Source organism: Cottoperca gobio, chromosome 11, assembly GCF_900634415.1.
Source record: "Cottoperca gobio chromosome 11, fCotGob3.1, whole genome shotgun sequence".
Taxonomy (NCBI): Eukaryota; Metazoa; Chordata; class Actinopteri; order Perciformes; family Bovichtidae; genus Cottoperca; species Cottoperca gobio.
In genome coordinates, this window is record NC_041365.1 from 15,246,204 (window position 1) to 15,264,134 (window position 17,931).

General features: G+C 41.5%; 1 protein-coding gene across 1 annotated transcript in view; it reads left to right on the plus strand.

The window, feature by feature from the left end:
* Window positions 1-864: 864 nt before the first annotated feature.
* The window catches only part of atp1a3a (ATPase Na+/K+ transporting subunit alpha 3a), a 28,297-nt gene continuing 11,230 nt past the window's right edge, over window positions 865-17,931 (plus strand). The window contains 10 exon segments of the mRNA XM_029443781.1: window positions 865-1,229; window positions 11,769-11,798; window positions 11,800-11,883; window positions 12,596-12,655; window positions 12,777-12,980; window positions 13,875-13,988; window positions 14,916-15,050; window positions 15,685-15,802; window positions 16,472-16,560; window positions 16,968-17,147. Of these exon segments, the coding sequence (XP_029299641.1) occupies window positions 1,224-1,229; window positions 11,769-11,798; window positions 11,800-11,883; window positions 12,596-12,655; window positions 12,777-12,980; window positions 13,875-13,988; window positions 14,916-15,050; window positions 15,685-15,802; window positions 16,472-16,560; window positions 16,968-17,147 (1,020 nt within the window). The 5' untranslated portion in view covers window positions 865-1,223.

The window sequence follows — 17,931 nt, forward strand, 5'->3', positions numbered from 1 at the left end:
GTATCCTGCGTTTGGAGAATAGTCTGGATGCGCCAGTCTTTTTCCCTGATGCCATTGATGATGCAGCTGTGCACTTTGTTTACGTATTTTTCACAGCAAAAAGACAAAGTGCAGTCGGAACAGCTGCTGCTAGCTAAACAAAAATAAAAAAAGATGATTGAGTTATGATCGCCAAAATTCTCATGTGATAAAATTTTAAATTGTATAGCTTTATGTGAAATAACCAAGTACGTTTTTGAGAGTGTATTGTAGAGAAAATGCATTTTAAGCACTTTATTTGACTTTATATTCTGTTTACATGGTGAAAATTCCTTTAAAAAAGTTATGCTTGATTAAATTCCCAAAATGAACACAAATTACTGTTTTCAAATGACTATTATTCTAGCATAGGAGTATTGGTTGCACCTGATTTATTGGGAACTTGAAAACGAAAGCAAGCATTTTTTTTTATTCCCGACATATGTATGCCTTAAACAAAAAATGTAATAGCTTTTGTTTTGCATTATTTGTCCTTTTTATCAGTGGATCAACTTAACAAAGCTCTTTCACATGAATCAGTAATTCCCCTCATGGGTTTCTCTCTTGCATTAATATTTCTGATAAAATCATAAAAAATATTTTATTCCCTTTTTTCTAATCAGTGTTTTGCCTAAAAGCTGAAATACAAGCTTATTTGATCAATAAATTCAGTATCACGGTATTCGAAGCACCAATTTCTTAGAACATACACTCTAGTTTCAACCGCGGAGTGACAACCAGGGAACCCTGAGTGGTGCGGCAGCCTGAGCACGGTCGCGGAGGGAGACAGCATCCGAAGAACAAGCCTGCTGTCCGGGTCTACTTCCCACAGGCATCAGTTGGGAGAAGACTGGTGAAGTATCACCAACGGCTGCTTATGATATTTAACAATTTATGCCAAAAAAAAATAAACCGTTTTGATTTTCATCTAAACGGGATTAAGGTTAGGCTTTGACCGAAACTTTGCCCTGCCACTTACCACTTGCCCGTTACTCTTTAAAAACTGTCATTTTAGTGTATTACGTTAGCTAGTTAATTGATTTGTGTCAATAGAGCAATGGCTATCAACTGAAGGGAGACATTGTTTGTTCTCAGTATCAGACGACTGTTTCGCGCCCTGTCCCCGACTTAAAGCCAGCTATTCTCGTTGAATCAAGCCTATAAGCAATTCATCTTCTGAAGGAGACCCGACGGACTGCACTGAAATGGGGGTAAGAGCCACATCTCTTGAGATTCACTTCACTAAATGATCGGTTCTGTTGAAGTTAGCTGTACAGTGTGGATTTAAAAACGTCAACGGCCAGTCAGTATGTCGGCCAAGGAGAGAGTTAAAGTGTATAGAGGCACAGGCTTAATGTTAAATGACATTAACACGGTGGGACATGTATGAATTGTTTATGTTAGCTCTATAACTATTAACTTTATGTGACTGCTTAAACCGCATTGTTGCATGAATTATCTTTATGTGAAACGGGTCTATTTGCTCTCTGGGGATGTCATTACATGAAGTGTCTGCCTTGAACTTCATTTATCACACCAAATGTATGATAACGACTGACAATATTTGGTAAGAGAGGGGATGTGTGTTGCCTGAACACGCGTCTTTTTCTGAGGAAGATCCGCGGTCCAGTCGGTGCAACAGAACCTGTGCACGGTTGTTACGCGTTACAGTAACGATCCTCAGTGTCTGTCGTCTTTTTACAGCTCTTTAACAAACCTGTCACTGTTTCTACCACCCTAAGTGGACATCACAGTGAAGCTGTTGAATCAAATAGCCATTTCCCCACTTACCATTAATGTTCCTCGGTGAATGAGAAGCAGTGGAGAGCACTTTCGGAAGGCAGAGATACTTTCACACAGCTTCAATTTGAATAGAAAAGACACGTTTGAAATACAGATTGTTGATGATTATCTGATCCTTCACAGAAAAGACTCACCTGTTAACTTAATGTTTAAGCCGTCAGAGCGCTGTAACGCAAAAGTAATGTAACGAGCAATTGAACCAAATCAAAGAAATGGCCCAGTATGCCAACCAACGTCATGTCTTTTAACTAGAAGTAAGATATTCATATGTTTCTTACAAAGCATTGGTCATGCAGTGGCGGATTGATGTGCTGCTTTGTTCATTAACCGGTTCCAAAAAACGAGATTACATCGACCGAACATCTGGCACCAGGAGCTGGACCCGCTGTAGACTATTGAGGGAATTCACAGCTCCAGAATACACGATTACTCAGACTGCATAATGACACGGGCAAGTCCAGCCAGAAATGAAATCGTTTGTGAATAATATGAAGGTAAAACGCGCAATTACGCGCGGGAATATATAATGCCCCCGATTGCGGAATATAATTTAGTTCCTGCAGTAACTCTTAATCATCAAATACATGTGTACTGTCAGTTATTCCTAATATAAGAGAGATACTAAAATGCCGTGATTTTGTCATTTCTTTTGGAAATAATGAAGTGGATGGGGGCTGGGATTCAAAGCCATGAAGGCTATGATATGATTTACCATTATTTACCATTTTCATAACATAACATAATGCATATTTTTGTTGTGTCGCTTTCATTCACCAGTGCTGGGCTTGGTGAGCATGTATTGGCAGTTTGTAGGCATGGGTACCAAATGGGCACAGACAAGTGCGTCAAAATGGTTCCTCAGTGTTGGTCAATCCCACCTCTAAGCCTCCTTCTCCTAAAAATATCTACGGATGGGTCCCAAAGGAAGGTAGACACAGCCAACATCCTCTTTCAGCCAATACATTTAGACCCCATGATGTCATTCCTACTTAAGAATCACTGTTACATCCCTGTAGTGTTATTACACTGCATTATCCAGTGTTTGAACATTATAATGAGGTATTGTAACCTTCTATCGCTTTATATCCTGCAGCTTGCTTTTTTGTCACTTAGGGCTATATGCATTATAGTATCACGTTTTTGTTATGGTATGTGGAGTATGTGTAGGGCTGCAGCTCCATTTATTCAGTGTCCATGGTGTGTTGATCCATCCCTGCTAATGAAGCATGATGGGCAGTGGTTTCTACTCTGCTCCTCATTGGGGTTTAGGAGAATGGGATGAGAGAGTATTCAGGCCGAGACGTGGAAATAGTGCCGCTCTGTCACGGTTTGTGATGCTGTCCACTAGATCGCCGGAGGGGAAAACCACACAGAGGATGAGGACAGTGTGTGTGTGTGTGTGTAACTTCCCATGTTCATGCTGTGATTTGCCAATTGGGAGGGGTGGAATGAGAGGAGATTCGGGTGAAATAGCGGGGGTGGTGAAGACCACACAGAGCTTCAGTTGACAAGGCAACTGGTGCCATTTGATCTGTGCCAATCAATCGGCAGGAGCCTGTTGCTGCAGGAGACAACGATGGGGTTGGTTGCGAGAAAGAATGGATGGCAGACATGAAACGAAGGTCAGCCACTTTAGGAGCTCCTGTTTAGAGATAAACTGACCAAGATCCAGTGATTGGCACTGCATGATGAAGGTAGAGAGAGAGGGAGAGACAGAAAGTGATACCTATGTGGTGGTGAGTCACCTTGACAAGGGCACTACTAGGAAATGTTGGAGGAGTGGAGGAATGCCACAAAGAGATGCTGCGATGTTCCTCATTTGGAGTGATGACACAGAAAGGAGCAATGGTGGAGCTTGAGGAGAAAAATGAAAAGATGGACACTGAGAAACAGATGAAGATCAAAAGATAAGGATGATTGCGTTGATATCCCATAATACACTTAGTGTGGAAGTCTCAGTAGGAGAGCCAATGGCTGTGGAGGATGGATGGTGTGTGTGTGTGTGTGTGTGTGTGTGTGTGTGTGTGTGTGTGTGTGTGTGTGTGTGTGTGTGTGTGTGTGTGTGTGTGAAGGATATTTCATTCTTGTTTCTCTGTTTCAGTCCTGGTAATATTAAAGATAAAACATCTCAATATTAAAAACCTAATAGTGAAAATTATGCTTAAAAAATAGTAATATCCATCATGAGTGGTTGAACAGTTATCATTTTGAAAAAGAAAGAAGGCCATCCATAGAGCCGAGCAGCCAATACACTAACCAGTGAAAATATGTCAAACTGATGTGGCCATCCACAGAAATGACTTTATGTTGTATTAAGTTGTTCCATTAGTGAAACCCGTTGTTAGTGTATTGGGTTGTTGTTTTAGGCCGGGCAAATTAATGAGCAAAAGTGTTGGAATTATTCAGCTTTCACTTTTCTGGTTTCTTAGCTCTTTCATCATAGGTTGGTTGTAAAAGCCTTTAGTTGAGAGATGTAACTGAACCGAGGTAAACCATGGCAACAATTATTAAGTCCCATATTAAAATGACTATTGGCGCTGATTAAATCAGCCAGATCTATTGTGATTTCCACATCGGTACAGTGTTGCACTTTGGGTAAGTCTGAAAATAAAGGTTGGCCAGTTAACACATTTCTTCTGAAACAGTAAGCCTTTGCATACTTCACTGTGGATTCTCCTGCTGCCCACTCACTTTACAAATCAATTAGAGAGCGAAAAGGGTTGAGGCTCTTGTCAATGCAAACATTTAAGTAAACAATGCCCTCAGCGCTCCGGTGTTAATGTACATGCAGCTTTGGAGAATTGGAAGGTTTTCAAGTACAGAGGCCATTCAAAGAGCATCACATAAGAATGCATTAAAATAACATTTAAATTCATGCATGCAGGCAAGAGGACAACGGGATTAATGGCATACTAAACTTGTGTTTTCATAGAGATAGAATGTACTGCATACAGCTCATTATTACGTTTGTAGTTGTAGTAACAACATTTATGTTCTCTTGGTCATAGACTCAGTTGCATAATCGTTTCAGTCTGTCAATATTTCATCAATACTAACTCTCAACCTCAGACTGTCCTTTAGTTTCCATCTGTGTGTAACATAGCATGGATCCTATACTACTGCAAACCACTGATCAGTGTTTTCCAATGTGTCTGATTTTGTTTGATGTTCAGTGCATTTCCTAGAATGCACTGTGGTCACTTCCTGTTTGCGGGGTGACTCAGGTGTCACGGGTAACTAGTAGTTCTCCATGCCTTCTGCAACACCACCATACAGAAACGACAGGGAGGATGAGAGAGTGGGGATACACCACACACTGAACATTACAGCAGTATTACATAACACACCTTCATATTAAGTACATCATTATAAAATTCCAATACCCCCCTCCTCTCCATCCCCCCACGGTTGATTTCAATTATTAGGCAGATTGGATGTTGCTAGGAAACCTCACATTCCCCATCTATTAACCCATTGGAAGTAGACGCTGTCAATCTGTTTCTGTCAACAACTGCCATTTTCTATCGCACTCTCAGACATGCTGCACTGCAGGAGGTGTCACGCTGCTAAATTGTGGGGAACAGCGCAAAATCTGTGGTCTGCTTCTTATTCTTTTCTTTTTTTTAAATGTACTCAGACAGTTATCCAAGCTTCCATTGTTCAAATATTTGTACAGAATCAAATCAAAATCAAATCAACCTGATGGCTTATCCTGCTGTGGATTTTATCTGTCACTGGAAACACATGTACTAAGTTAAAACACAGTGCCATCATCATGAGTGTGGCTCAGACGGTTTCCTCTTGATTAAACCTCGGTGCAGATGAGTAGATCAGAGTAGAAGAGAGCAGACAAACAGATGGGCAGCCCAGAGCCAGGAAAATGTAAACAAAGTGGGACGGTGAAGGGAAGGATAGATGATGGAAGACCCCCCTTACTGTCTGTCTGTGTGTGTGTGTGTGTGTGTGTGTGTGTGTGTGTGTGTGTGTGTGTGTGTGTGTGTGTGTGTGTGTGTGTGTGTGTGTGTGTGTGTGTGTGTGAACGCTTTGCACGCTTGTCAGTCCATCAGTATTTTCTAGGTCGGTCAGTCCACTGATCTGTGTGATAATCCATTTTCTTTGTGTGTGGTTACGATGATCCACTGTGACACAACCAGAGCTATTAAATTCTAGAGGCAATAGACACTAGCACGATCTTCCATTTGAAAAATCAGGGCTAAAATTGTGACCTTTGGTAACTGGAGCATTATTAAATGTAGTACCACATGCTGAACATGGCTGAATACCGTAAGATTCAGCTGGTCACGAAGGTCTTATGTTATGGAGCTGCTGTTGAAGTTTACATTTTCTTGGTTGTGAATATTCATATAGGCAGATACCAGCACTGCAATCAGGCAACAATACAGCAATCTGCATGGGATTAAATGACCAATAACATAATAAACTAAATGATGGAAATTAGGCAATCAGTATCTTAGAGATGCATGTCTTCATAATTGATGCCCCCTTTTCTCGTTACAGTTCATTTTAAAGCACCTTCCTACAGTAACTGATATGATCACCATCACACTCACTGTGTAATTAATGTTGGCTTTATGAGATATTGTGGTTCATTTTGAAATCTGTCATTTATGTATTCATACTCAAACTGCAGATGAAAATGACCCTGTTTGATGTCTGAGATTTGATCAGTGATTTCAGAAGATTAAAAAATGGCTTATCCAAGCCTTCCTCAGACCTGTGGTGCTCTGCGCCGAAGGCCAGGCTGTATACAGAACAGCAGCCGATAGAGCAGACTACATATGTTCAGCATGTACAATCTGTCCTGTAGCTCAGCACTGAACATCTGCATGCTGCTGAGACCTCTACAAGTTGTACAGCCTGTAACACAGAACAGGCAGTATGTTCTTGAGCAACACAGGTTCAGTTTGATTAGAAATGACACTAAAAGCAATATACATGTGTGCACTGCATATTGTGCATAATACTTAATAGTATTCAATGCATAGAGTGTCATGAAACACAATGCCAGGATATGACGTCACAGCCTTTCCCAAAAGGATAGCGGAGCTTCATGAAACTTTGACCTGGTTTGGTTCAGTAATGACCTTAAAAGTCATACTATGTCTGTAAAATGAAAAATGGTGGTGGAATATATTGCCCTTGAAAGGAGTTGGCACAATCCTAAAACGAGGACCAACACAACCATAGATTGCATTAAAAAAACAAAAACAACTTCTGTGAGGCATGCTGTCAGTTTCCAGCAGTATAAAGAAGACCAAACAAATCTAACTGTAATATTACTAATTGGGTGTTTACTGTATGTGCGGTGCAGCAATTAGGCTCCTTTGCAGTGCTTCTGTGGCTTCATACATCTTAAGCTGCCGCAGCACCGGAGGATCTGATTATGTGCTTGAGTCGTTGACCTTGTCACCTCTGCAGTCATCATCCTGAATGAATGTGTGGAGCAAGACGGCAGAGGAGAGGAGGATCTGAAGAACCAGATGTAAAAAAAAAAAAGCTGCAGTGCACATCTGCATTTTTTGTGAATTTGACTCCAAACTGAGTTGATTGTATTGTACTGATGTTTTGCTCTGACAGGCCACAGACATGGTTGATTATTTGCATTGACAGTACTAATAGTCAAATTGTGCTTGTTGGTGCTTTAGTTTTGCCGTTACCTAATGTTGATCAGTTGACAGTGTTGCATTAAGAACAGTTATTCGGTTTTGTCGTCTAGGATCACTATGAGGTCTTTATTCATGTCATCTTTCAAAGTAAAGTTATAGTAACTACACTGGAAGAGTTTCTTACCTACTTTTCATCTTATAGCAGCCGCTGAGTCATTTAGTTAGACACTAACTGAAGGAACTAGATTTAATGGCGGCATAAAATACACATACTACAAATTCCCCCTTTTTTCACGCTTTGTCACGCTGTCTTTGTGGCTCTCATACACATTAGAGATATGACAACAGTGATATTCTATCAATAACATGGCATTTATGAAATTGAAAAAGATAAACGTTATAACGGAAGTCAGGAAGAATGCCATTTGTAAATGAAAAGGAACACAATGTACACTGAAATCTATTGTGTGTGTATTTATGCCAAAGAAATGCAGGAGATGTTTCAGCGTTGTCAATAAGTGAATGAGTAAGGATGAATGAGCGACTGGGATTAAAGAGATGGAAGAGAGAGAGAGAGAGAGAGAAGGGGATTATTTTTATTCAGTGGGTTAATCTGTCAGTGTAGTAAACAGCAGTAATCTGATGGCCTGCTGGACTCCACTGCCCGGGGAAACTCCTGCTCGTCCTAACAGATGGCAAAAAACACACACAATCACACACACACACATACACACACACACTACAAACAGTGTATACAGATTCAAAAGTAAACACATAAAAACACCAGCCTGGAAAAATGGTCACGTTTGCAGTCAAGCAGAAAATAAACATACGTACAACTAATTAAAGTAAGTATTACTAACTGGAGAACACTAACAACCTGTTTCTTGCGGTCAGCACGGTTAGGACGGCGCGGGATCTCTCGATACTAGAAATGTAGTTGTCGATACCAATATCAGGGAAATTCCAATATTTTTTATACGAATTCGATAAAAAAACAAAAACAATAACTCCCGTGTACTTCTACATGCACTCCTTTATTACTGTTTGAATACTGTTTTTCTTAGTTAAACACGTCATAATTCTTTCTCTAATTTCTATTTTATATTTATGTGAAAACATCTGCTTCAAACAACTGTATGCATTCAGAATGTTTTGCCAAAAACTACAAGATTTACTATCAGGCACTAAAAAAAGCGAGTACCGTCACGTTTTCTAAATTTTGGCATCGACTTTTTACGGAAGTATAGCTTCTTGTCCCCTACGGTCCCCGAGAACACTCCAAACACGGACCTCTACTCTTCTGCAATCTTGCTCTGTTGTTGTAAGAGTAGTTTACTTTTGGAAACTGATTAACAGCTGTGATTGACAGCTGCTGTGAGTCAATCATGTCCGAACCCATCTGTGTTGTTACAAAATGTAGGAGGTGCACGTCTCGGCGCACAGACCCACCGTGCGCTGTTGCCCTGTCTGCACCGAGCTGACTGCAAGAAGCATGTAACAGGTTTTAAAAGCAGATACATGCACTCTTCAATGACACACTTAAAATGTATCCACACAAGATACAGTGGGATGTTGGTGAAATCACTGTTGAAACTGTAATGTCTTGTTTAAAGTCACCTGTGGTCATCACATTCAAATATCAATCAATAGAAAGCTGAATGATTACCTATCTCTATTACAGAACATACATAATGCATTCATAAGAAACATGCATACTATCATGTACATGGTTCATTTCATGCTTACCCTTACATAAATCATATAAATCATTATAAAACAATAATGCACACAGAGATGTATAGACTGTTTCAACAGAATTGCATTGCTAGGCAACAGTTTGGGTCCATAATTACTTCCTGTCAGCCGATGTCAGTTCACATACAACCAAGGATCCTATATTATATTTATATCTTTTTATAGGTTCCTTGCACTGCAACAGAAAATATTCTGTGACACATTTAGAATGTTAACGGTTACAACAGGGAAATGGTCTATAAAGGGTAAGAGGGTTGAAAACAAATGCAGCAGTCTGTTTGGTTGGCTGCCAACACGCCAACACCCTGCTAGCTTTTTATCTAGAAAAAAACCCCACATGTTAAACAGTTTAAAACAGCCATCAAATCAGTGGGAAACCTCTCAGCGTAGACTAATCCTCGTAAGAGCTTTCCCAAAATAAGTCTGCTATCCCCGCTCACCATGCAGAGCGACACAGAATGTTTACACATTTGTATTAGGCTTGGATGATAGTGAACATCTGCCCGATGAACAAATGTCAAGCCAAGATGCATTGCCAGTAGAAAGAACTGCAGTGCAACACATTGTGTTGCACAGTGTTAACTTCTTGGAAATGTCAATTTAAATGAACTTCATAGGTGGAGATGCACCGATTCGATTTTCTTGGTCGATTCCGAATTTCTGATTTTAAAGAACAAAAAATCTAACGAACAAATTCCAATTTTTGCCTATTGTCCGATCCGAAGAATTAGAATTGACAGCATAAACAGATATTTCTGTAACTTTTCTTTCTGGAAATTTTATTGAATTGTATGTTCAAATATGTGTTATAAAACATTGACTATTAAATAACTTACATTTTCCCCAAAACTGCACCAAGTCACACGACCTTCTCTCACTCTCACTCAAATGAGTCTCAAAAGGAAAGTGCTCCAGGTTACTGGACAAACGAAATCCAACTAAAAATCAATTGCAGTAAAAATATTCCCTATTAAAGGGAAACTTTGCCGATTTTCAACCGGGGTATGAGATGCTTTTCGTGTCATCCGGCGGACCCTCGGTGAGCTCCGGGCGCCGGTAACACAGAGGGAAGCCAAAATCGTCCATTTGGACATATAACCCACATTGGACTCAGGAGCTTTATGTCTCCTTCACTCACTGAAGAACTTCCACACTGACATGTTTGGCTGTACTGTGTGCCGCAGCATGCATGTTGTGTGAGTGTGGCGGGGACGTTACTGTCACGTAACGTAAAACCATCATGCGGCTCGTGGGTTCATTTGATTATTTTATAGTGGTCACACTGGAATTCACCCATTTTATTATTTACACCTGTCAACATGTCTTCCATGAAAAAGGCTCACTGATGCTTTTGCTAAGAGTCACTTAGAAAGCTTTACTTCAGTACATTACAGCAACTTCCTCAAGACAGGATTGCATCTTGGGTTTCCATTAGTCCATCAAGTTAAAGAACATCATGACATCTGGTGCATGTGAGTGTGCAGGGGCGACAGTCCTACACACTGTCTCCCCTGATCGCCCTAACTCAAATATGAGTTCTTGAAGACATATTTAGGCTAATGGGTTTGTGTGAGCAAAGTAGCTTCACCCTCATAATGCTGAAGACCCAGCAAGTCTTTATAAATGTGTTTAATCTGATATTTTTCAGAGACTTAAAGCTTTGCTGTATTACCGTAAGTTATTATCTGACTGGTCTAAATGAACAGTTTCCTGCTAATGAACTAATGAAGCTAAAATGTATTTGACTGTTTTAGGTATTTTTTAAGTGTTTAGTGTTTTCCCCCAGAATATTACTCTGGGGGGAAAAACTAGAGTAATAGTGTTGAAACAGCCTGGCCTGACATTTAGACAACCTTGGAACACTGAAACTCAAAGAAAACAAAGGTGCAGACTTCCATGATGTATCTGTCTAACAAACACTCACAGTTTTCACAGACCTGAACACACTTTCATGCCGAAATAGAAAGGGCTCAAGCACAAACCTCCACACACACTATTGTATGACATGGCAACTGTGAATACCCCCTGATGCGCGTTACAGCTACTGACAGATGCATTCTCCTATCCTGAGTCTTCTTTCTATCTACCTTCTGGCCCTTAATTTTCCCTTCATCTCACTCTCTCCTGACTGCTGTTCATTGTTTCTCCTCCTGTCAGACACAGCAGCAGCCTCTGCAGACTGAATGGTGGTAGCCTAAATAGCGGTGGTGTAAATTGCCGTTGAGAGGCTCTAATGATGGCAGATCCTATCAGGAAGTCTCACACCAGAGGGGATTACATCTAAATTTGGGTTTCAATCTAGATGTTTTGACTGGGTCTAAATGTGGAAGAAAAATGGGAGTTGGCAGCCAAGCATGTTCTTAAAATCATTTGTGGTATTAATCAATGATAATCCTAATCAAGGTGTCCTTTGGCTGTCTTTGCTTGAACTTTTGATTGTGTTAAAGTAGTGTGTAGTAATTGATGAATGTGTCTTCTTGTGATACAGTGAGAATAAGGATAAGAAGATGAAAAATAATTTGACAGGACCAAATGAAATGATCTTGCCTTTGTGTGTTGCAGTATGGACGGTCGGACAGCTACCGTGTGGCCTACCACGCAGGACAAGGATGAGAAGGAGTCGCCCAAGAAAAAGGGAGGCAAGGATCTGGATGACCTCAAGAAGGAAGTTCCCATAGTAAGTGCACAGCTTCCTCCTTCCTGTGAACTCACTGGCTGTAATTTGTCACATTGTCTCATTTTACCTACTTGGAGTACAAGATTGGTGGCACACAAGCACCAGAAAATCTCCTTTAAAATCAGTCACGGAAAGACAGATCAAACAAAAGCCTTGACGTCCCAGCTAGGTAGTGAGGGATCCATAGATGGTGTATCCTGGCCTCACTCCAGCATTCAAAGAGCTGCAATCCAACTGTAATCTAATCAACTTTGAAAAGGAGATAACAGAGATGTGGCATTCTGTAGCAGCTGGTGTTACAGTAGTGGTAGTTTGAGGTAATATGCCAGAGCAATTTAGGCCTGTTGTGGAAGGAGTTCCTCCTGTACAGGGCAGGAAGCCAAACCCCCAGGATAGCCCTTGTTATAAAACTTAATGAGCTTGGTCAGATACTCATTTTGTATTAAGTATTATTTATCTCTTTTTTTTTTAATGAGAACATTTTTATTAAATGATAAGGATCCACAGAACAGTATGTTGGGTTCATTTAAATGATTTAGCAAATTATAAATACATGTTTTTGGAATGACTTACACAACACCGACACGATTTCTCTATACATTGCTTGATAATATCATTAGATTGCATGCATAATTTATCTTTATTATCATTTTAAATTGATATGATAAATGACTGGTTGTTTAAGTTTACTTTGTATTTGAATTCTTTGTAGACGGAACACAAGATGTCTGTCGAGGAGGTTTGCCGGAAATACAACACTGATATCGTCCCGGTAAGTCGTCAGAAATGATACAGCATTGACATCCCAGTCAATACACTTCTTTACCAATCTATTTAGATCTCCTTTAATACATCTTCTATCTTTTCCTTTTCATCCCCTCGGCCCCTCTCAGGGTTTGACCAATGCCAAGGCTGCAGAGTACCTGGCCAGGGATGGCCCCAACGCCCTGACTCCCCCCCCCACCACTCCAGAGTGGGTCAAGTTCTGTCGCCAGCTGTTTGGTGGCTTCTCCATCCTGTTGTGGATCGGTGCCCTCCTCTGCTTCTTGGCCTACGCCATCCAGGCTGCCACAGAGGACGAGCCCGCTGGGGATAACGTAAGTTGGATGACGTTAGGAAGAATACTCAGGCCAGCCACTGTTGAGAGGAACCTGTGAGAAGCCAGATATCAAAAACCACCAGAGGAAAAAAGCACATGGAGAACTGTGTGTTGCTGCCAGTGTGTGTGCAACCTATCCACCAGCACATCACTCAAAAAGAGATTTGCTGAGTCACTACTCCTCAGGGATGGGTCTGAGTCAGTGTTAAAGGTTGTGTCAGCCGTTGGTCTGAATCACGGCAGCCGGCCGTCTTTAGTGTGACAGACGCCATCCTGTTAGCATCCATTTTTGGGCACGCCACAGGGAGCGTGTGACTCCTGGCATTTGTAATGGCAGAGTAAGAGACGGGCGTTCATGGGTCAGCACTGTTTCATGTTGGGTCAGAGCGCAGAGTTGAGCCGGGGACTAAGGCTAAACGGCGCTGACATACACAGCATGAAAGGACAAAATACTTGGTTGAGACCACAGGGGAGGACGCCGGGTAAAACAACAACAGTGACGAGTCAGCATGAGCTATCGAGACTCTTATCATACACCCAGGATAGAAATTCACACCTTGATAACCGGTTACAGTTATGTCAGAATGTACAGCACAGAGACAGGAGTGCTGTATGGGAAGATCATTTAAAAGCTAGACCTTCTAATGGTGATACATTAAAAGGCTTAAAGACGATTGGGGTTATTCCTGAAATGACTCCTTTACCTCTCACAGTCCAGTGTTTGATTTCAGTATGTCTCACTGATGATTTTTCTTTCTCTGTCTGTTTCTTTACACTGCTCTATTTTACTCTTCCCTTCATCTTATTGGATACATTTAGATAACGGTGAAGTCAAACAATACATTCTGCATTAAATATGAAAGTCATCTTTGTGTTTTCCTTCTCCTTGTAGTTGTATCTGGGTATCGTGCTGTCAGCTGTCGTCATCATCACCGGCTGCTTCTCCTACTTCCAGGAAGCTAAGAGCTCCAAGATCATGGAGTCCTTTAAGAACATGGTCCCTCAGGTACTGGACACTCAATAGTTTTTGTGATAATTGTTGTCAAAAGGGTTACAGAAATTGCATGTTGCAGCTTAGCTTTCAGGTGGATTTTACAGTACAATTGGTACAACAGATGGTGGAAGAAACACTAAAGAGATATCAAAACATTTTGAGAGCTTCTTTGTAGATGGTGTTGGCGCCTTGTCAAATTCCTTAGCGTTTGTCCATCCGTCCATCCATCCATCGTCTACCGCTTATCTGGGGTCGGGTCGCGGGGCAGCAGCTCCAGTAAGGAACCCCAAACTTCCCAAACATCCTCCAGCTCCGACTGGGGGATCCTGAGGCGTTCCCAGGCCAGTGAGGAGATATAATCTCTCCACCGAGTCCTGGGTCTTCCCCGAGGGCTCCTCCCAGCTGGACGTGCTTGGAACACCTCCCTAGGGAGGCGGCCAGGTGGCATCCTTACTAGATGCCCGAACCACCTCAACTGGCTCCTTTCAACCTCCTTTTTAGCGTTTGTCATTTTGTAATAATGCCGTACAAAAAATGTCGAGAATTGCATCAACCAATAAAGAGACATGTAATGTTTGAAATTGTTTTAAAAAAGGTATCATTTTGAAAATGTCAACAAAATATTTCTTCCAAATGAAAACTGCAGTAATGCTTGACTAACAAATAAAAACAAACAAGTGTTCAACAGCAACCACAACTGTAAGCACTCTGAAGTATGAAGCTGCTCGATAATTAAACTAAGCACTAAGCCTCTTAAATTCAGAGACTAACGAATGATGGAAAAGGGTTTGGTCATAATGAGTATATTAGGTAATTCCTAAGTAATGCAGGTGTTTTTGAAAAGTCTATTTTTATAAGGCTGCGTGCCACAATATCACGCTGTCACAGCTTTCCCAATTCTTCTTTGTTTTCCGATCTTTTCTTTCTCTCTGTTCGCAGCAAGCCCTGGTGATCCGTGAGGGAGAGAAGATGCAGATCAATGCTGAGCAGGTGGTGGCAGGAGACCTGGTGGAGGTGAAGGGAGGAGACAGGATCCCAGCTGACCTCCGTATCATCTCCTCCCACGGCTGCAAGGTGGGTTACAGACGCAGATACACTCCTGTATTTATACAAAGCCAAGGAGAAACCAACCCCTACTGTACAGCTGAGTAAGGTGTCTCTAGAGTATCACGTAAACACATTTAGCTCATTCACTTTCAGTGGCAGCAAAGATGTGGTTGCCCCATAGAAATCAGTGTAAGTAATAGTGGATAGTGTGACATCTGCCTGATGCGTTGGACGATCAAATATGAACTAAAACAAGCACAGCATCCTCAACTTGTGATAATAAGGCCTCGTTCTAAATGCATACTAAAATAGCTGAGTGCCCAGCGGCCGCTATGTGTGTGTGTCTGTATGTGTTCAAGAGAGAGAGAGAGAGAGAGAGAGAGAGAGAGAGAGAGAGAGAGAGAGAGAGAGAGAGAGAGGGTGGAAGGTGGACCACTCCATGTTATTATTAACTTGTCAATGTTATGATTGAAGCTTCACATACAAAGGACCTCTGCATAGCAACACAAACGATCATCACAGGCACAGCAAGCGTGAACAAATAAAATGAAAACACACACAATCTTTCTCTCTATCTGGCTTTTACCTCGTGTTATCAGGAATGCACTCAACCAGTGGCCCACTCCCTTATCTCCTCTCTGTCTCTCTCACACACTTCCAGGTGGACAACTCATCCCTGACTGGTGAATCAGAGCCCCAGACCAGGTCACCTGACTGTACCCATGACAACCCCCTGGAAACCCGCAACATTGCCTTCTTCTCCACCAACTGTGTTGAGGGTAAGGTCACCATCACCATCACCTCTATCCAAAACCAAAATCATCATCATTACCATCATATTCATCACATGTGCTGTACAAATCACACAATGTTAGGGTTAGCCAGTCTCCGTCTTGTAAACATTTCTATGTGTGTGTGTGTGTGTGTGTGTGTGTGTGTGTGTGTGTGTTTATTGTGTTACATGGCTCCATGTGTATGTTTGTATTGTTCCGGTTCAGTGCTCAGATAGTCCTGCAAACAAAGACGCTACACACAAGCTTTCACTGTAGGCCACAGTCGGTGTTTGGTGTAACAAAGAATGCGTTGTCAGTGACATCACCGGTCTGGAAATGTGACCCCATTTAACCTCGTACCTGTTCCATCCCATCATATTACTGGGAGGCCCCAGCCACTCACACTAAGCTCCTCACAGTGGGAGAATAGGAAAACGATAATGTGTGGTGCCCCCCTGTGGACACATTGTTGCATTGCATTTCGTTCTGCACTATCCAAGCACTATCCAAGCATCATCACTGTCGAGTCTGTCCATGCATTCACCTATACTCACAGTTTACACATTTTCTAACTGACGACTTGTCTGTTTCTGGTTTCCTCCTTCTTGCACTTTTCTGGAACTGATAAAGAAGTCAATAATTGAAACCAAACCACTCCCTGTCCTCTTTCTTCAGGAACAGCGCGTGGCATCGTTGTGTGTACTGGCGATCGTACAGTGATGGGCCGCATCGCGACCCTCACCTCAGGCCTGGAGACTGGCAAGGTGCCATATTCATTATTGTTTATTATCTGACAATGTGTCTTTTACCTGCCACATAATGGAGGTTGCTTATTCACATATTAAATCTTAATGTAAAGACAATGGCTTATCTAAGAAGTTAAATATATTACTAAGTGTTCTGGGTCAGCATCATTGTGTTTCATATTGTTTCAAAACTACTGTTCATTTTGTCAACAATATTACATGTTGATTTAGTCACAAGTGTTTAATGACGTCGGTGCCGTCTCGTCTTAGTTATGGAAAAAAAGGCCGTTGACAGAGATACTGTATTTAGTCGTAGTTTTCGTTATTCGAATTCAACATTAAAAAACAAATGATCATAGACAGAATAACTTCTAGCAGTCCATCATCTTCTTCAAAAAATCCAAACATCTTCTTCAACTCTTTAGACACCCATTGCTAAGGAGATCGAGCACTTCATCCAAATCATCACAGGCGTAGCCGTCTTCCTCGGCATGAGCTTCTTCATCCTGTCAATCGTCCTGGGTTACTCCTGGCTGGAGGCCGTCATCTTCCTCATTGGTATCATTGTTGCTAATGTGCCAGAGGGACTGCTGGCTACGGTCACTGTGAGTAGCCAGAGACAAAATACATTTCTGTGTGTGTGATGGTTAGTTAGGGGAAAGGGAGATTTATTAATAGTTGTTTTTCCATCTCTTTGAGGGACAGGAATGTTAATATTTCTGTTGTGCGTTTACAAGGTTATTGTCCAGTTGTATAATTCCTTCATTTCCAGCTGTCTGTATCTCTTCACAGTCCTTGTGTGTTTTGTTTCCTCCTCAGTTCCCAGTGTTTTGCGCAGACTTAGGTCAAACTGTATTTTCATATATTGGAGAAATCTAAGAAGCTATACAAAATCAGGGAAAACAGTAACAGCTTTTACATTGTTGTTGCCATGAATGTTGTGTTGTGATTAAGAAAGTTACTCCTGTACTCCTGATTACACTCCTAGACTCTAGATTATTAGATTCCCCAAGCAGTTTGAAGTTTCACCCATGTCTAAATGTGTGTACAGTGTTCAGACTGATGTTGCCTCGTCGTGTCTGCCGTCTGATTCTGTCCCTGCTGTTTCCCGTATCTCTGTGCTTGTGTTTTTTTCAGTGTGTTGTGATGTCTCTGTGCATCTCTGTGTGTATTACTTTTGTAATTGATGTGCTTTAACATTCTCTCTCCATCAGTACCTGTCACTGTGGTGAAGGTGGTGGTGTATTGTCTTTGTTTGTATATGTCTCTTCCCATCTCCTCTCTTCTTTCTTTCTCCCAAAGCAGCCCCATATGTGTTAGTGTGTTTGTGTTCTCTCTCTCCATCTTCCTCTGTGTATGTCTCTCTCTCTCTTCCAGGCCAGTCGTGGT